This window comes from Nymphaea colorata, chromosome 9 (genome assembly GCF_008831285.2).
Source record: "Nymphaea colorata isolate Beijing-Zhang1983 chromosome 9, ASM883128v2, whole genome shotgun sequence".
Classification (NCBI taxonomy): Eukaryota; Viridiplantae; Streptophyta; class Magnoliopsida; order Nymphaeales; family Nymphaeaceae; genus Nymphaea; species Nymphaea colorata.
Window position 1 is genome coordinate 19,594,527 of NC_045146.1, and position 20,109 is coordinate 19,614,635.

Below are 20,109 nucleotides of genomic sequence, written 5' to 3' on the forward strand. Positions count from 1 at the left end.
AGGACCCACATGGGCTCGGGCTCCATTTCTCTTTCTCTCTCTCTCTCTATATATATATATATATATATATTACATGTAAATTTTTAAATATTTTACTTGTTTTATATAAAAAAAATAAAAAATTAATGTTTTGGCTCTAGTCAAAATTTAAAAACTTTAATTCGTGAAAACATTTTGGCTCCATTGCCCAAGTTTACTGAGTGAAGCAACTAGACCGACCATGATCATATATCATACGATGACTGCTAACTTCATTATCTCTTATTTTAAGCGGACCTTGCTCCCACATGAAAGGAATTGTATGGACCAAGTTGGAGAAGCAGCAACCCTGGCAGTTTCATCATCAAGACGTCATCGAAAAGCTACCAGAACCTCTTTCCTGCCGCCTCACAATAATTTTTATCTGACGATTAGTTCTCCAGGTGCATACGTCCAAGATCACGAGTCTGTTGCAAGTGGGGACAGTTTGTCCTCAGTTTTCCAGTGATTTTCGTCCTCATATATAATTATCAGCATTCAGGGCCCATGTATTTCGTCTGTAATGATCGACTTTTCCTTTAAATGCAGCCCAAATGTAATCACACGGTTCCTGTGAATTGCTGGGGTCAGCAAACCCATAAGATATGACATTAATATTGGTAATATTTTATAAATCATATATATATAGCAGGACATAGGGTAATTAGACGGCAAGACCGTTCCCATTAAAATGTTTGAGGTTTCAATCATAGCAACGGGCGGGGTACCCATCACCCGGCCCGGTCGGGTCTGGGTTCGGGCCGAGAAAACGGCCCGGCGGGCTGGGCCGGGGCCTGATGTGTGGCCCGGCCCAACCCAGCCTTGTCCGTTTATAAATTAAAAAAAAATTAATTTTTTAAAATTTAATAATATGTATTTTATTAGTAAAAATATATTATATATTATTAAAAAATATTTTATAATTAAAAAATATTTTTTATTACCAAATGGGTGGGTCCGGCCCGGTCCGCAGGCCGGGACCCGGGCTTTCGGGCTTGGGCCGGGTTTCGGGCCCCACGGGCCGACCCGGTTGAGCTATAAATGATAATAAAGATGACACTCTAATTGAAAAGTGTATTGTAAAGTAAGCCAAAATTTTTTAGAAACATAAAATGGTTTCATAGCTTTTTACACTAAACTCAGTTAAAACTTTGATGTATGAAAAACTGTAAACGAACAAATTTTTAGTCCAACAACATTTCAACTAATATCCTTTTGCCAAGCAAGTAAAGTTGAGTTTGATGGCATTCGATCTAAGCATTAAAAGGTGTGTTTCGCTGTATTGTAAGATATTATTCAGTTTAAACAAACTAAAGATCTCAATATAATTAAGGGTAGAGCTAAGGGGGAGGTCCGCGAACGTTTAACCTTAAAATCTATATATTTGAGGTCCTAAGGATCTCACATAACCATAGATCCAAGATTTGCGATGAAACCAACACGACCAAAAAGATCTTCAGCTATGTTTGGATCACATTTTGCTGATGTCATGTCATATCGTGCAAAAACTTTGACTGGACGAGTAATTCTTCTCTAAATCTAAGTGGTCAGTTTCATGTCAAACGCCGTTTCTGTTCTCCTATAAAAGGCGGCCCTTGTAACTCAACAGCCACATCATACAACAATTCCAACGAAGGAACGAAGTTCTCTCTCTTTAGCGAGCCCTCTCCCTCACTATCACCATCTAATTTTCAGCATCGGTGCTCTGCAAGTTCTGCAGAGTTGGTAGCTAATCTCTCTCAATATGTCTTCCAAAGGGTCCGAAAGGGAGCCTCTTCTGATAAAGTTCATTCTCACCAAGTATGTGCAAACCGAGGAGCGTAATTTCAAGGCAACCGTTCAGAATCTCACCGGAAAGGACGCGAAGGTCTGCGGCAGTTCGTGGGAGAATGCGGAGGCGAGCTGGAAAGCGGCCAGGCGGGAGGTTCCGGCGAGGGCAGGTGGAGATAATGCCGGCCTGAAATCGGAGAACTTGTCGTTAGACGATTTCAGGTGGCTCATGGAGTTGCCACCATTAGATGGATAGCGGCTCTATTGCGTCACTCACAATCATCGTTTCTTCGTCATTGCTCTGGCCTACATAGGCTTACAAAATAATTCTTTTGAGGAATCTGCCAAATCTTCTGCTCCCAATGTGTTTAATTAGCATGGCCCATGAAAAATTTAATAAATTAAATTAAATCAGCATGCTCCTCATGTGTTGACAAAAGGAATGATGTATTGTTTTCCTTCTGATATTGAATGATATAACTTCTTTTCGATTTTCTAAAGATTAAAACGCAATCGAGTGTTCTGAAAACTCTAAAATAAGGAAATTAAGCTGAGGTTTTGGAACGCAATGTTCCATGCCATGCAAACGCTCCTGTTTAGCAAACGCCTTGGATCGATATCGGATGATCCTAAAGTCTGTTCTGACAAAGCTGATCCTGTGGACGTGTCGAACTTCAAAAATTTTGTGGCGGCGTGGCCCTTTGTGTACGTATGAGAATGTTTGGTGATGAACGCCTGATGGCCTCCGTGGTGGATTGCGAGACAATGCAGAAATTTTCTTTTATTTGGATTTCACGAACTGATGAAATGATAAGATCTTAGCACAAAAAAAAAAAAAACAGGTTGATCTATATGGTCTTGACTTGTTCTCTTCACTCTTTTCTTTGTAACCTTTTCTATTTTTACAATACAACAGAAGAAGATGCTGAACAAGATTTTCTTCATGCAAAACCTGCTCCATTTAGATGTATATAGATTCTATGTACGTAGTATGTTTGTGGATCAGAACAGATATATATATACCTCTAACTATATCAGTTTTTTTTTTTTTATTTCACATATTCGAAGTAGAGTTCGAATTCAAATTCAAATACAAATAATAAAAAAAAAAGTCATATCTAAATCTGAATCCAAAATCTAATTTTACAATCTGAATTCGAATCAAAATTTTGAACCGAATCTGGTCGATTTTCAAAATGTAAGAAAATTGGGTATAGGGTATTTACTTAAAACTAAATCCGAACTAAATCTAAATCTGCCAAAATCGGATACATGGACATCCCTAATTTTACAAAACCATGTGCTAGAGGTTAAAGAAGCAATTACTAGGATAACATAGGGAATCTATGCTTTTTGGGCAGTGTTAAGTTTACTTGCTTACAGAACACATTCTTTCATGGCTCCAAACCGTAGAAGGTGAACGTGATAATGCTCCGTTTCCATATCAAACACTTGGAAACGATTTTTTTTTTGTCCGAATTGATCATATTTCCAACGTTTGGGCAATTAATAAATAATATTTCAACTTATATGAGTCGAGCAGTGAGGTAGCTAAAGTATCTCTTTGTTTGTGTTTTAACTTTCCAGCGTAATGCTCCATATTAATTTATGCATGCATGCTTAATATTCCTACTAATTTACGTAATGCCAAAGCAATTGGAAAAAGCTTTCTAAGAAAAGGACAACTCAATAAAGCATGGGAAGCATTTATTTACTTACTTTATCGTTTGAAAAGTATTCCCACAAGTAGGAAAATTCGAATGCTTTCATGGACTTAGTCACGGAAAAGGAATACAATGCCAAACGCTACAAAGTTAGCCCACCAAGCCCTACTGACCGAGCACAGTGGGCTCTTTGGACCCGACTCAGTCGATAAGAGCTTTCCGGATGTTGATGGAGTCAACCCATGTGCATCAGTGAAGACTGGAGACTGACTAGGCTAACGTTAAGAAACTCGGAACCCAAATTCGTGCTCTTGGGAACGAAAATGACATGAGAAAGGGAAAGCGCAATCCCAGACGTCAGGTTTTGTCGTCATTGACAACCAGAATTCTGTTTGGATTGGTCAAAGAGAAAGAAATTCCCATAGAAAGTTAGCTCTTATGTCAGCATACGATTTGCTTTGCTTGCTTCACATGCGTATGTAGAGATGTCAATAGATCATATTCGAATCGGGTGTTTCGGTCCGATCTATCGGATGTTTTCCCATTCATATTGGAATTTGAATAGGAACAAGAGAAATCTATGTACCATATCTAAAATCTAATTTTGAAATGCGCAATCCAAATCCAACTTCTAGATTTTCTTTGGCATCCGATTTGGAGATACACAACTGAATTCCAACCAAACTATATATGATATGTTAAGAACCAGATTTAATTCAAAATGCATTTATAGATATTGGGTATAAGACACTTATTTAAAAGCAGTAGTTACAAAAAACACGTTTTTTTCAAAACAAACGCAAAAAAAAACGCGACAAATTAAATTGCCGTTTAAAACTAAAGAAATGTGTTTCTGTTTTTAAGAAAACATTAACAACGAAAAAAAAAAAGTGTTTTTCGTTTTTTTTTCAATTTTCTCATTCTTTTTATTTTTTCATTTTTTTAATGCCAAACAGTTTTTTTTTTATTTTTTATTTGTTGCAAATTTACTTATCTTTTGATGCTTGTGTTATTAGTTTCTCGCTTATTATATATTTCTCTTATTTTTAGTTTTTTTATTTTCAAAAATTTACCATATTTTTTCTCTTTTTTCAAACTTGTTGTATTATACTTGAGAAAAACCTCGTCGTTTAAAACTCTGAAATGTTATTTGTAACTGTGTTTAAAACTAAATTTTATTCTGAATATTAATCCGAGCAATTGCTTATTTAAGGCCAAATTTTAACCAGATCGAAAGTCATTTCTTGAACTCAAATCCCAAAAGCAAAAAAAAAAAAAAAAATTTTATGTCTCTCTGTTTGAGGTCGGAAATCTTATTTGAATTGAATCCATTTACGTTCATTGGGTCAGCAGAGGATTAATCCCACCGCCTCAGAAGCCCTTCTTCTTCTCCTTTGCCTCCATGGTCCAAAGTTGCATCAGTACTCGAAGAGATGTCCGTGTGCTTGAACATAACATATTAGAGATTGGCTAATTAGTGAAATATATTGAGTAATTAAGACTTAAATTGGGAGATTGAGAACAGTGTACTGCCATCTAATTCAACTAATGGTGTGAATTCTAATTCAAGTAAACGCCAAATTTAGATATATCAAATATCTGATGCAGACAACCATAAAGGGAATCCAAATACGATTTTACGATTTCATTTTCTCTAGAGATTGACTGACCAATAGACTCTAAAATCAAATTGGATATGAACATATGTCCTCCGATTACCTACTTTTGTTTTTATTTTGAAGAACAGCATCTCATGAACTTCCATGTATAGGAAAATTCTGCAAGCAATTCTGGATGCCATCCACCACCCTTTTCATGGTTTGACCTCAATCACTTTGCCTCCAATCTTTGTGCTCTTATTGTTCGTTCAAATTGAATGAAGCATCAGAAAGAACTTTTGGTGGGGCACATCTCAGAGACGACCCGCCAGCCACCGACCTTTTTCTTCCTAATATTTTTCAGTATTCCGCTCATATTATAATCTTTTGATGTCGTTAACTTTCTAAAAAGTTTCTTGTTTAATTAGATTTAACAAACTGGCAGTTTCAAAAATTTTGATTGAGAATCATATATATATATATGTACTGCAGTTTGCTACTTAATCCAAATCCGAGTCTAAGGTCCAATGTAAACTTCATACTAAAGGCCCAACCCACCTGCATGTACATGTCAAAACTTATGCTACCAAGGGATCTTGAAATATATGAGTTCAACTCGAACTCGAAGTTTTTTAAGAGTCATTTGGCAATGGGAACAATTTGTGACTGTTTGTTTTGTTTGAAGCAGATTCATGGACACCCAATTCAATTCATGCAGCACTAGAATTAAGTGTTCATGAATCTACTCTAATCTATAGGGTAGATTTATGAAACAACCTGATTGGATGAGATCTGATAAAGTGGGATTGGATAGATCATGGATCTGAGACCGGGTCCAAACCATTTACTCATCCCCATCTTGGTCAGACTGGGTTCGCCGGAAAATTGAAGACAGAGAGAGAGAGAGAGGGTTCTCCCTCTATAAGAGGCAGTGCAACTCATCAACCACCACATAGCAACATCTGAATACAAGAAGGAAGGAGCTCTGAGAATTGAGCAAGTGATTGCCATCTTCTCTCTCAAACCCTTCTTCAGTAGAGAGCTGCCGAGAAGTTGAGCGGGGTTTCAGCATCGTGCCTGCTCTTTCTCTCTTTCTTAAGCATGTCGGATAAGGGGAGGGGAAGAAGTTCCACTTTGGTTAAATTCATCCTCACCCAGCACGTGCAAACCGATGAGCACAACTTCAAGGCAACAGTCCAGAATCTAACTGGAATGAACGCGAACGTTTGCGGGCTCTCGCCGGAAATTTCAGCCGCGGCCGGCGGGCAGATGGTATACTGCGAGGGTCCTGGCCAGGAGGGCACGATGAGGCTGCCAGAGGAAATAATTGATGGAGGTCTCAAGGCGGAGAATTTGGGGAAGGAGGATTTCTGCAGGTGGATCATGGAGCTGCCATCTGTGGATGAACAAGGTCTGAGGCGACCTTAGTTGAAGGCAGCGAACTTCCTTTAATTTTTTTTTCTTTTCTTCTATTCGGATTTCATGGTTCATTTGATTGTTATTACTCGCAGTAAATGCAAAAATGGGCACCAATTCGTTTTGTAATTTTTACTTCGTTTTATCACAATTTTAAAATTAAGAGGGTTACGATGAAGGAAAAAGATTGTCTGTTTTATGGCCTCATTTTGTGCCAGAATCTTAAAAGGTAGTCTTATCACAGGACAGGTTGTGTGTTATCGTCCTTATAAGTTAAATGGAAATGGCCAAAATCATCATGTTAGTTAAATGAAAGACTCCCCTTCATAAGGGCAAAAGTGACACCTATGAAAATTTTCTTCGATAAAATTGCAAAAATACCTCTCCAAAAAAGGGTGTGAACATGTCTTCTCATCTTAATGCAAAAAGTGCCTTTAATTAATGTTTATTTTCTTAACCCACGTCACAAGTTAAGTTAAAAGCTGGCTCTCCCATGAGTTTGGATAGCTGCTGGGCCGCCGCCGCCGGCCCATCTGTGGTTCAAGAGGCATTACTGCCCCTAATTTCATGGTGGAGCTACATATGTAAGCTGGTATGAACACATTAATATTTTTAGATATTTGTTATATATATATATATATATATATACATATATATATATATATATATATATATATATGAGTGTCCCTTGAGGCTTCAGATATAAAAATCTGTGAATAAGTAATTTTTTTTCAGCTCCGCCATTGATCTGGCTTTTGCCAACTGTCATGAGCCTGGGAGCCAATGCCTCTCCCGAAAGAGAAATGAGAAAGTTAAAATTTTTAACAGGTCCAATGACATGGCAGCAATTTCTTTTTTCTACTAGGAATCAAAAGTCATAAGTTTTGTTGTTTAAAAGTAAAAAAATTACAGAACATAGATTCAATGTGGCAGGGGCAGAGGCAAAAAAAATTTTATAAGGGAGGGGCGAATTAAAATTTCTAAATTTTGACACGAACCTAAATATCATTTTTCAAATTTTTTATATAAAACAAATAAAAGTTTCTATAATTTACATGTAAATTTTCTAAAAAAAAAAAAATTGAGGTGCGGCAAAGTCCCCCCTCCTATGTGGCTGGATTTTTAGGCCCAAATCTGAGAGTTCAAGAGAGAAAAAAAAAAAATCTGAAGGTCACATGATAAGATTCAGTCCTCTACACTTTTAATTTTCTAGCAAAAAAGGTCCACAATATGACAGAGTGGCTGCACTGAGAGAGAGTGAGATCTAAAAGATAAATCATAATTACATCAGATCTAAGCTAATGGATTATGAAAATGTATAAAAATCAATCAGCACTTTAAGAGATTTATTTACTGGGCATTTGATTACATCAGAAATGATCTCATCTTGAGACTTTTATGGGGAAAAAAAATTTCTCAGGTCAAACCTAGAGGTTAACTTGAGATTCATTCTACTACACTTCTTTTCTTTTTTGCAAAAATTTAATAAAGAATTATCAGGTTCTGGAACTCAGGAAAATGAAGGAAGCACCAACCTTGATGTTGTTTGAAAGCCAGGTCCATATTAAAGAATTATAAAAAGATATAAGGTGTATTTGTTAACCATGGGAAACAATAAAAAAATAGAAAAGTTAGTCGCTTGTGTACTGATTCTTCTAGAGAATTGGATCTCCTCATGATTTTGTCCTTTCCCTTCTTTTATGGGCATCCTTTTTTCATTTGCCTGGAAAGAAGAATCACAAGAAAGAAGGCATTAAAGACAGGACATATATATCTCTTCTGAAGATGACAACAAAGAGAAATCACACAGTTGTGAGATTTAAGAAAAGAAAACTAAGAATGTAATTGAAGATTTGTAGAGATTGGTATATATGTCAAAGAAGGTCTAGTTGCCTTGCTGAGACAAACATTATCCAGATAGGAAATGGTAGCAGGATTTGCAGGCAAGCAAAGAAAGGAATTTGAAAATCTCTCTGCAAGCATCAGCAGCACCATCGTCAATATTATACGCAAGCGCCAATGACCTTCATCCCTGCTGTCAGGTATCAATTACGTATTTATATATTGAGGGATCATCTCCATGTACTCTCTCCTCCTCCTCATATGGCTGTGCTGCGCAATTCGTTTACTGTTCCACCATTCTCAGTCACATTTCTCCTGCTTCTACATCTCTTCTTTTCAGGTCTCTCTCTCAAACTGTTGAATTCAAGGGGAAAGGGAAGGAACTTGTTAAAGATATTGGTTTAGATGTAAGGCTGCAATTGCCATTGCAACTCCTTAAGTTGAATATTTCTGTGTCGTGTTTGCAGATTCTGGATTGATCCGTGGAGTCTCAAGCGTGGGGATCAACTATGGCCAAGTAGCCAACAATCTTCCCTCACCAGATGATGTCCTCACTCTCTTGAAATCTCTCAAAATCTCAAAAATCAGGATCTATGACACCAACCCTGAGATCTTGACCTCCTTTGCAAACTCCAACATTGACATCATAGTAACTCTGGGAAATCAACTTGTGGGGAAGGTTGTTGATCCTCAGCAGGCCCTTGATTGGGTCACTACCAACATCAAACCATACCTACCGGCAACCAACATCAGTGGCATCTCCATTGGAAATGAACCTTTCAACAGTGATGACTCCCTTCTGATGCTCAATTTGGCCCCTGCCATGGCCAGCATCCATGCTGCACTGGTTCAACTCGGCCTCGGTTCCTCCATACAGGTCTCATCTGCAAACTCCTTGGCAATTCTCAGCAATTCTTTTCCGCCTTCCGCGGCGGCGTTCCGCGAGGACCTTGTTGGTCTGATCACACCCATGCTGCAGTTCTTGGCCGACACAGGATCACCATTTTGGATCAATGCATACCCTTACTTTGCTTACAAGAGCAACCCCACAAGTGTGTCTTTAAACTATGTGCTCTTTGAGCCTGGTGAAGGAATGGTTGATCCCTATACCAATCTTCACTATGACAATATGCTGTATGCACAAGTAGATGCTGTAATCTTTGCCATGGCCAGGGCAGGGTTCACCGGAGTTGAAGTCAGGGTCTCTGAGACCGGTTGGCCGTCGAAGGGCGACGCAGGCGAATATGGTGCAAGCCTAGAAAATGCAGAGGCCTACAACAGGAATTTGCTCAGAAGGCAGTTCGAGAAAGAGGGGACGCCTCTCAGGCCTGAACAGAGTTTGGAGGTGTATCTGTTTGCGCTGTTCAATGAGAACCTGAAGCCTGGACCGACGTCTGAGAGGAATTATGGGCTTTACAGACCTGATGGATCCAAGGCATATGATGTGGGACTGAACTAGATGTCTACAGCTACTCCCACTGTGTCTCTGACCTCTGTGGGCACCACGGTGAGTTCATATGCGTCTTCTTCCTTATCTCATCGCTCGATTATCATGTAGATATAGGACTTAGATTTGGTGGTTATGCTACCCATGCATGATTCGGATTGTGGAATATGTAAAAAAGAAAGAACATGCAAATCCAATGTCAGATTAAATTTTACAAGGACTTCACAATTAACGGTCTCACCATTAACTTGAATTGGAACTGAATTTTCAAGATTCTTGCTGATCCAACGGTTTCATTCCGGTTCAATTTCTTCAGTTAGATATTGTAAAAGAAGGTTTAAAAATGCCAAACAAAAAAACCCCAATCTTAAGCAGCCCAGTCCTAGATCTCTCTCCAATCTTAGATTGCACTCTGTGTGTGTGTAGAAAGGGGGTGTGAGATGAGGCGTGTCGTTTATTTGTTTCCTTTGGGAGCTACTCTTCCTTGTGACACTAAGATAGATGGGGTCAAGCAGTCCCAACCCCACCTCCCTTCTCCTTCCTCGAGCGTGTACACAAATAGATACACTCATATATATAAATAGGGATGTCAATGGATTGTACTAGAATTGGATATACTCTTAACCGTATCAATTTTTTCATATATTTGCATACTCGATTTCAAATTTGGATTTGAACATAAACGGAGAAAATTCGAACACAAAATCTGATTTCACAATCTGAATCCGATCCAAATCAGACTTTTACATTCATATCCTAACCTAAATTTTGAACCAAATGCAATTGATTTTTAGAATGTGAGAGCATTGGGTATAGAATATTCATTTAAAACTAAATCCGATCTGAATTCAAATCTACCAGATATTTATGTGTATCTAAATCCGAATGGGATCAAATGTCATTTCTTAAATCCGATCCTATTTCTTAATAGGATATTAAAATTTTTCATTTCCAATTTTCTTAGAATGGTTCAGTCGGATCTCCAATCAAAACCAGATATGTGACAGCACTATAGATAAAATATATGGGAAATGAATGCAATTTTCAACATGAGACTGAATAAGAGAAAGGTTGAGAAAAGGAAAAAAGAGAGAGAGAAAGAGAGAGGAGTTGGGAAAATCAGCCCCATTTATGCACCCACATTTTCTTCTTTCCATTGCTCAGCTTAAAAACACAGATTACTACCAAATTTATATATAAAATGGACCCTACGAAGATGATGGTACAAGCAGACGGAACATGCCACTTACGTTTCCTCCTGGTCCGGTCCTACATGGGGTGCAAACAAGGGATGCAAGGTAGAATCCCATTTGCGGGGAAGAACTCATAAGAATGTGTTCTATGCCATTCCACCAACTTGGTGAATGCGGGGAACGAAGCCACTGCATCTATGGCACAGTGTTCTGCTCCATGCAATGAAACATACATTAAAATTCTCAAATTTGAGAGAACAATGTGTACAAACATTTATCTGTTCCTCAGAACTCTTTTTTTTCTCTCTCTCTCTCTCTTTTCCCTTCTTTTGGCCAACAGGGGTTACCAAACGATTGGAGGTAGAGCTACACTCAGATCAAGGGTCACTGAAGCTTACAATGAATACGCCCTTCTTCCCAGGATAAACGAGGGTGATCTCAAGAAGGTTATTTTATAAACAAGAAAACAACAAACGCCGAGAGGCAAGAGACAGACAAAGAAAAAAAATGTCTCTCAGCTTCTTCTCAAGTTCATCCCATCATATTCACAATGTATAAGCGTCATAGCTAATAGACATAGAAGTTCATAATAAAAGCAACAAGTTGTTACCTGAGGAAAAAGAAAAAAAAGAAAAAAGAAAAATGCTGCTGCCAAAAAAAATGGCACTTTGAGATAAAGATCGGAGAAAACTTTTCCAAGCCCCTCATGAAGAATTAAGTTAGCTTCCTGCATACTAACTACTGATAGTGCATGGATGTGCGAGCTACACGAGGCCTCACAGGCGTCTTTGATGGACTTACTCTGCACCAAAATAAAGCCCCATTATTGCGAGATTTGTAAAATATAAGATGTTCAAGCTGTAATGTAGAAGAATGATTACCTGATTGGCCGTGAACCTAGTATGACTCCACTACAATTTAGTGCATTCATTGCACTCTGTGCCTGAAACATGCAAGAAGCAGATAAGTTCACAAAAAACCTTTAACCAAGCATAATTTCGTACAGAGAAAAGAAGAACATGTTAAAGCAAAATCTGTTCTGCAACATATTGTAGAACATCAATGATAAAAAAAATCTATCATGTTAATGTGAAAACAAAAAAAGAGATTATTACAGGAGGAGTTTGCAGCCACGGAAAGAATACATTATGTCTTTCAGCATCCACTTCCAACAAATTGTGCATATGAGAAAACAAAGTACCAACCGAAGTTTTCTAGCTGGTTGTATTTGGCCAATATTATATGGCTAGGTGTGTCAATGGCCAGAAATCTTCTGGCACAATAGTATCGCTTTATGAGACAAAATGTTATAAACCATGTCAAATAGACCAAAAACACTGAATGGGCAAAGGGTGCAGAAGACACATTGCCACCAAGGTAAATGGTTATCCTTGATATGAATTCCATCAGAAGTACATAAACAAGGACAGTTGCAGTACGTGAAGAAGTTACTCCAGTATAAACCATTCTATTGACCCCGTATTAAAAAATAACATCGTTCCTTTTTTCACAATGCAAGGGACCACTGATGCCTTTGGACATTCTGGATTTGCACATACAAAGGGAATATATTTACCATAAGTTCTAAAATTTATGTGGCTTTAATGCTCAAGATACAATTTCATCAAGTTGTCTGACCTGTCATCTTATTGATGGACAACCCTTTATTGTAACAAAATTATGTTTGTGAACCTAGTCATTTCTTTTGTTTATATCATAATTATTATGTTATTTTTTACTGTCAAATATGTTATCCTGATTCATCATCCTGTCCTTTCTGGTACTTTTTAAAGTAATAAACTGTTGAAGATCTTTTCTGTTTCACAAGTGGTTTGAACATTTTCAAATTTTTATGCCTTCCAAATAGTTAATATTTCCTGCAGTGAAAAAGAAGTTAAAGGTAAGTTCACCAGTTAATCAAGTTCATTTAGACACAGAAAAACACTCATCAACTAGCAGATAGGACAAATCAACCCCTTGAATAGCTCAAATGCCATCATCAACCAGAACAAATCCAAACGACGAGTCACCAAAACCAAGCTGCTGACTAATATAGGTTTGAGCATTTGCTATATCTGGCGCACTGATTCTGGCACCTTTAAAGTCACTCAGATAAATAGGTCCAAGTCTAACCTGACTAAGATCTCTTGACTCTGCATATTCAGGCCCATAAGTTCCCAGTTGACCAACACAAGCCCAAGGTATGGATAGGCATTTCAACAAGTCACTGACAGAAGTATCTAATACATAATTTACTGCAGACATTAGACTGAAGCAGCTTGGTTTTGAAACCATCAAAGATTGTTCTGTAAAAGCATAGTCACAAACGACATGGTGTTGTAGATTCTGTACTAGATCCAGTATAGTTTCCTCAACAATACTAGAATATATTTTTCCAGAATACAGATAAAATTTTCAATATAAAATATTGAAGAACATGTATACAAATGCACGCTAGTAGTCAAAGAGGAAAAATGAAGACTGGGATAAATTTTTCTTCAGCTATAAACAACTTTACTGTTATGAAAGTAACTGGAGATTGGGACTTACCAACACAAACTCAACAAAAGCAATACGAGTTGAGTGGACATGATCTCCTAAAAGCCTCAAACGTGAAACCTGCATTGAAAAGAATAAAACATTAATTCAAAACAAATTATACCTAAGAATTTTTTTTTATTTTAATAATTGACACATCACTCTAGATTTCTTATGACAGTTCTCACCTTACCACAGTACAACTCAAAAAAAATTCGGATATCTGCTTGAGAAACCTGCAAACAGATCTAAATTTTTAACATAGTGGGAAACTCTATTGAAATATATATTCTAATCAGAAGATGCAACACATCACTAAGTCTCCAAGCTGCAGAATGGGTAAACAAATGACACCCTGCTGAATTAAAGCAGTTACAAAGATTCAAAACAATTGCATTACTAACCTTCTTATCAATATTTGTACAATAAACTGTGCGTGCACACATCTCCCTTTCATCTTCAGACTATATTAGGGACAGGATTCAGTATTAAGCCATAGACATTTGAGAATTTAGAAAAAAAAAACATCAATAGATCAAGATGAATGTAAAGCAGAAAGACAAAGGTAAAATGACATAAAAGACTAGCCCGCAACCATCTGGCTCACCTTTGGAAGGAAAGTGGGATTTACAGGTAAAATTGCTGTTTTTGAAGGTAAAACTCTTACAGGATAATACCCTAGCATTGTGCCTGCAAGGTTCAGGGCTGCTTTTGCACTTTCTGTTTCCATATTATGACAATTAGTAAGCAATTTTTGCAAAAGAATAGTCCTAGGGTTCTAACATCAAGTTGTAAATTGCAATAATTCAGATAAGTTTTTTCTGGTCAGGAACTTACTCTCGTCAGCAAATTCTACAAATGCAAACCGAAGAACTGAATGAGGATCGCCACAAATACGGCAATCGAGTACCTTCAGAAAACATATTTTCAGCTTAATACATGTCACTTCTCTGTCTTTAGCAAAATCAATCAGATAAGCAATGTGGATATTGATTTTACAAATATCATGTTGTTATTTGTTATGGACACTACCAGTACTGCATGGCATAAGTTTGCACTAGAAAAATAACTCTTACCTAACAGGGTTTTATGGTTACAGAGGATACAAGCAATTAATTTACTGACTGAACTTCAGGGCTGCAAGTTATATGTAGCTATATAGGCTATGCCCAACCAGCCAGTTTATACACATCAAACAAGAAGGGACGTTCATCATAAATTAGGCATGGCTTTATTGCCATGGATATGAATGCAAAACCAACGTGTGCTCACTTAAATTCACATCCAAACACATAGGCCATTTAATAAAGAAGTCAAGAGAGCAGATAAGTAATTTATCTGAAAAACATTTTCTTCCTTTTGACCTAAGGATCCAAAAATCTTAAATTTCTTCTATGTTACATTATTTTCAAAAAATGAGCCTGTGACTGTGCCAAAAGGGATCAACTACCATACATTCATTCTCTCAGGAGTTGAATGACAAGAAGAGTACATAATGGCAACAAGAAGTAAAAAACAAAATAAGTAACAAACCCACAGGAACGCAGAATATGGAAGGCAAGAGAACTTCATAGAATAGAAGTTCCTGGTGCTAGAACACTACATGCCAATCGAATTTCATGACAGAGATTGTATGCCACCATATGCAGCTAGAGCAAGAAGGGATCAATCTGGCCTAAGGATTACAGCACCGGCTTCTCACCTCATGGACCTTTAGGAAAAACATTCAAACATAAACTATTGAATTTTCTGTAGTCATATTTTACTCCAAAAATTTCATTCAACAATTACTCAGAATTTTCTGAAGAGTAGATGTTGTTGAGGCATCGCCTAGGCACAACTCTACCTTCATTGCCTACGTCCCAGCACTTAGGCAATGTAATGTCGACGTGCACCTAGGCTTACACATAGTCATGCCTATATGGGACTAGGCATGCCTGTGTTCAGTTCATGGAAGACGAAGAGACATTTAGTGACTTAGTGGAGTTCTAAAGACTCTTTAATAAGGATTAAATATTTTTGGAGACTGGTGTGGTGTTAATGTTTAAGTTGTAGATGCTGAAGTGATACTCTTCCATTCTTCCTTCAATGTAGAATAAGCAAGCAGAAGGCCCATATTTCGTTCACATTCAACTTCAGCCTTCTGCTCCTAGCCTCCTGCTCAGTTCAGTGGCCCTGCAGCCCTCCAATGTTACAAACCTTTACATTTTGTCTTCAACACACAAGTATATAATAACTCATACAATGTTGACTGTTATAGATTGTTGTTATATATCAATGTTAGTTGTATTATATAACTTAATATGCATAATAGTTGTTTTCCACACTTTTTAACATATATATTAAGTTATATATGACAAAATGATATATTATATACTATAAATTATATATTATTGACTATGTATAATAGGTACAGTCATATAACTCATCATTAGTGTAATGGTCACCTAATTGCAACTAGGCACGCCTATTGACCAGGCTGCGCTTAGAGACTTTGATAACATGGTCAATTTCAGAAACACTCCATGCACTATCCTTGTGTCACTTTCAGCAAGAAACATCCCCATATGCACAACTTCAAGCAATAGTTTACCAGGTTAACCACAATAAAGATACTTTAATATGCTAAGCATATTCCTCACCCAGGGCCATACACTCTCTATCTCTCTCCAATTTGTTATTGACAGAATGGTGTTGCCTTACTCAAAGCAAATATGTAGAATATGAATCACATCATATATCAAGCTTTTGGATCAGATTTTGAGTTGCTAATTAACCAGAGAGGCAGCTTAATCAGATAAAACTCTATATAAAGCCAAATGTAAAGCACATGATTAACCTAAACCAAGATCTGCTCTTTTTTTTTTTTTGTTAGGAAAAGAAGAAATTTGGGGTATTCATGAGTTGCTTCCTTGTTCTCAATCTTATCACCTTTATTATATTGCCTTGTTGTGAAATGAAGGCCCATGACTGCAGGAGAATAGAGATAAGGGTAATGGTTGCAGAAGAACAGAATCAAATTCACTAAATTAGACTAATTTTCTACCATATACCATTGGCCTACCTCTCCACAACCGTTAAACAAGTCAGCAAGCTGCTCTTCTGTAACCTGTAAAAAATTGTAACCAGTTATTTCTATAGTTTAAACTATAAAAAGGAAAAACATGTAAACAGAGAATAGCAATCTTTCATAAAATTCATACATGTTGGTCAATGTCTGATACATATACTGTCCGCCTGATGCAATCTTCTCTTTGAGCTCTTGGTGCTCTCCCACTCAACCTTCTTGACAGTGGATTATAGTTGTTTCTCCTCTGTTGAACACCAAACCAATTCAATACATACAAGAAACCACACATGGATGCTTGGTAAATTTACAATATTGAATCTTGCAGTATTGTTTCTCGTCATCATGTTCCAAACATGCAGAAACCTGAACAAGTTGAGAAATTGGACAATTTGGGTCTACACTACATGTTCTCAACCTTTTCGTTGAACTTGCGCTGAAGAAGAAGAGAAACAAACGGACTACCTGAAATTTATAAGGCAAATCAATGGATTCAAAACTCGATTCAAGGTGAAAATTCAGTGTGGTGAGACCTTAAACATTTGAATTTCTTCATTTTATTCATCTATAGAAACAAGAGAAGGTAATATCCTAATTTTTTGATCGTAAAAACGTTTATCAGGTGCAAACATCATAATCATTAAAATGATCAACCAATTCTTCCCCGGACATTTTTCTTTTCAGTTCCTTGATGGCTCGAATTTCACTTGCATTTGTATAGAAGTGCTTTTCTGGTGGGAGTTGAAGGCCGTTAACGACCGAAAAGCTGTGATAAGAAGGATCCTGTGAGGCAGAATTCAACTTGAAGCAGCAGCAGATGCTATGAGCAAGGGGAGTCACCGTTTGTTTCTGTTGCTGTATTTTCCAAAGACGACTTGCCAAGCCTCAGATTGTCACACTTGCGAATCATGTTGTTTGGCTGCAGTTATATACACTGACACACTAGGTGATGAAAATGTTGATTGACCTGATTCTTTTCATTATGTACTAATACAAGCGAGAAAAAGAAACAGAGATTAAAATTAAACCAAAGGCCAGAGACCCTTAATGAAAGATCCCAAATTTTAAATAATGATCTTGCTACAGAAGAAAATATATTAAGCGAAACCGGATGAACAAAGTTAGGCCAATAGCAGAAAGCAACCCAATATTTGTTCAACCACTGCACAATCAAGACGGATCAGAATACTCCCATATAAAAATCGAAAACGTAAAATCCTTTGTTCGATCATATAAAAGTAAACGACATAACAACCAATTGAACGATGTAAAACAGGAAAAGGTTATTCGTCTCCGCACCTTTCGGAAAGTTCCCGAGAAGTTGGCGTCGGAATCCTTTGTTGTTTCGACGGCATCGTTCGAGTGGGACCGATGATCGGCGTAGGAAGAGGGGAAAAACTCTTCCGCAAAAGGGTTCAATTTGGACAGCAAATCCACCAGATTCTGCATGTCCCGCTTGAGGTCGGCCTTGTCATCCGAGAGCTGCTGATGGAGGTGTTGGTGGTTGATGGGATTGTGCTGAACGAAGTCATGATCGGAATCTATGGCTTTCTGAACAATGGCCATCTAAAACCAAAGACAGAAGAAGAAAAGGAAAAGGAGGATGACAAAAATCGTTAACCAGAAACAGCAAGAGAAGAAAGTCGGAGATGGGTCGTCCTTCTTTTTTCCGATTTCACAAACGTAAGATTAACAGAAGAAGAGAACCATCTGGAGGAGCAACTGTGTTGACAAAGTTATTTAAGAGAATAGCTTTTCTGCTGGACCTCAGTTTTCTCTCTCCTAAAAGGTTTAAAACCAGAGAGTGTGTGTGTGTGTGAGAGAGAGAGAGAGAGGAAGGAAGGCGACGTTAAAGATGGGATTCTTTGGAGAACGGAAAACCTGAGGTGACGTAGAGAGAGGGGGGCTAGTATGGTCAATGGGGTATTACTAAAATGGAAAAGAGTATGTGGGGACGACTGCGGTGTGCAACATTGGATTGTGAGCCACCATCTGATCTTGACACCGCAACAACAACAACAGGGAACGGAATTTTCCTCTTGCAGAGAACTCCCACACTGATTCGAAGACGATTATTTTATGCCGCCATGATTTTGTTTTCTTTTGATCCTCTGCCAGAAAGGAGTTTGTTCCTTTTCCTTGCCTACTCGAGTTCTCTTCCTCTTAAACGTTCTTTCCTTCTGCAAATGTAGTCCACAAAAACATTCACTATTTGGCCAATTGGCCGTGTCTGTCCAATCTCCTTTTCTCCCTCCCCCCAAATGTCCTCTCTCTCTCTCTCTCTCTCTCTCTCTCTAATCGTGTTAACAACTTGACTTAAATCACAATCCATTTTCTGAAACGTATTGTAGTGATCAACAACATTACATTCATGTCATTAGAGAAAAAAAGAGTTCAGTGAAAGTGAATTCGATCTCAGGTAACAGTTATTTTTGTTTTTGATCTAAATCCTTTTGCTAGTCATCTGAACAGGAACCCTGTTTCTGCATCCTGATCAGTGTTGTTACAATCGATTCAGGAAAGGTTCCCGATTCAGTGAAATTAGCAAGAAATAGTAACAGACACTCCTGAAAAAACAAGTAAAAATTTACTTAAAAATATTTCAATATAAGTAAAAAAATTTAAAAACAAATGCGTGCCATTCTTAACTCGACAACAGCATATTCAAATTTGAATAGATCATTCAAGCCGAATTTTGGTAAAGAACCGACCCTGACATCATTTACTGTTTACTGTTGCTGGCGCTATTTACCAATCACTAATAAAAGCGAGCCCTCAACTGATAGCTCTTTGCACCTCTCCCATATTTGGTCGCTTGTGTGAAGTTGACATTCTGGGACTGAGTGGCAGCATGAAATTGTTTTTAAAATCTCAAAGCACATTCAAAAGTGGAAAGTTATTTATCCTCCTGAAAATTTTGCACTAGCAAGAACTTTGTCAAGGAAACTTTTAAATTAAGAACTTGTGTGAGTTTGATGTCAAAGAAATATTAAGAAAAGAAAGGACCGCAGAAAGTCAAAATAGTAAAACTATTCTTCTAGTACAGGTTTCCCTATCTCATGAAGCGGAGCCTTCTGTTCAGCGAGAAAAAATTGCTGGTTTCTTGAAAGTTCACATAGAAAACTTCTTTTCTCATTATGGAGTGACAGCCCACAGTTTTCATGTTTCTTTTCAGAAACAATTTTCTTTATCAATTTCCAACCTTCAAATACACACTGGATACTATACGATCATTTCTTCCTGGAAGAATCTTAATACTAAAATATTAAAGACGAATCAATTTTACCAACACATCCTAAGAAGATGCATTCTGATATTTTGTTTTTCATAGAAAGAAAACGAAGCTTTGAGTTGAACTTTCATGGTAGGTCATATATATATACATATATATATTTGAATGATGTCTCTGCCTTTTCATAATCAACCATCAAAGGTCATTTGATCCATTATGATGGATGATTAAAAGAAAAATAATAATAAAATATGATGAACATTTTTGTCATTTAAATTAGTTCACACTTTTTTTTATTTTTCTCTCAACCATCCATGTGCTTTA

At 37.4% G+C, this 20,109-nt stretch overlaps 4 protein-coding genes across 5 annotated transcripts; 3 read left to right on the top strand and 1 right to left on the bottom strand.

Moving 5' to 3' along the window:
* The first annotated feature begins 1,762 nt into the window (after positions 1–1,762).
* LOC116260657 (VQ motif-containing protein 1-like) lies at positions 1,763–2,044 on the top strand. The gene has a single exon (XM_031639097.1). The coding sequence runs from the start codon at positions 1,763–1,765 to the stop codon at positions 2,042–2,044; it is 282 nt and encodes a 93-aa protein (XP_031494957.1).
* Positions 2,045–6,151: 4,107 nt separating this feature from the next.
* LOC116260658 (VQ motif-containing protein 10-like) lies at positions 6,152–6,478 on the top strand. The gene has a single exon (XM_031639099.1). It carries the CDS (start codon positions 6,152–6,154, stop codon positions 6,476–6,478), a length of 327 nt encoding a protein of 108 aa, XP_031494959.1.
* A 2,037-nt stretch (positions 6,479–8,515) lies between these two features.
* LOC116260286 (glucan endo-1,3-beta-glucosidase 11-like) lies at positions 8,516–11,416 on the top strand. Of its 2 annotated transcripts, XM_050079559.1 has the most exons (3): positions 8,516–8,648; positions 8,776–9,815; positions 11,289–11,416. In XM_050079559.1, the coding sequence occupies exons 1-2, from the start codon at positions 8,570–8,572 to the stop codon at positions 9,765–9,767; spliced, it is 1,071 nt and encodes a 356-aa protein (XP_049935516.1). In that variant the 5' UTR covers positions 8,516–8,569; the 3' UTR covers positions 9,768–9,815; positions 11,289–11,416. The 2 variants fall into 2 exon arrangements, with proteins under 2 accessions (XP_049935516.1, XP_031494356.2); XM_031638496.2 differs by lacking the exon at positions 11,289–11,416 and having other exon boundaries at positions 8,776–9,990.
* Positions 11,417–11,441: 25 nt separating this feature from the next.
* Positions 11,442–18,707, bottom strand: LOC116260287 (polyadenylate-binding protein-interacting protein 9-like). The gene is made up of 10 exons (XM_031638497.2): positions 17,853–18,707; positions 16,690–16,800; positions 16,551–16,595; positions 14,324–14,396; positions 14,094–14,206; positions 13,891–13,950; positions 13,675–13,722; positions 13,499–13,567; positions 11,830–11,891; positions 11,442–11,750 (listed from the first exon to the last, which is right to left on the bottom strand). The coding sequence occupies exons 1-10, from the start codon at positions 18,117–18,119 to the stop codon at positions 11,687–11,689; spliced, it is 912 nt and encodes a 303-aa protein (XP_031494357.1). The 5' UTR covers positions 18,120–18,707; the 3' UTR covers positions 11,442–11,686.
* Between the last annotated feature and the right edge of the window lie 1,402 nt (positions 18,708–20,109).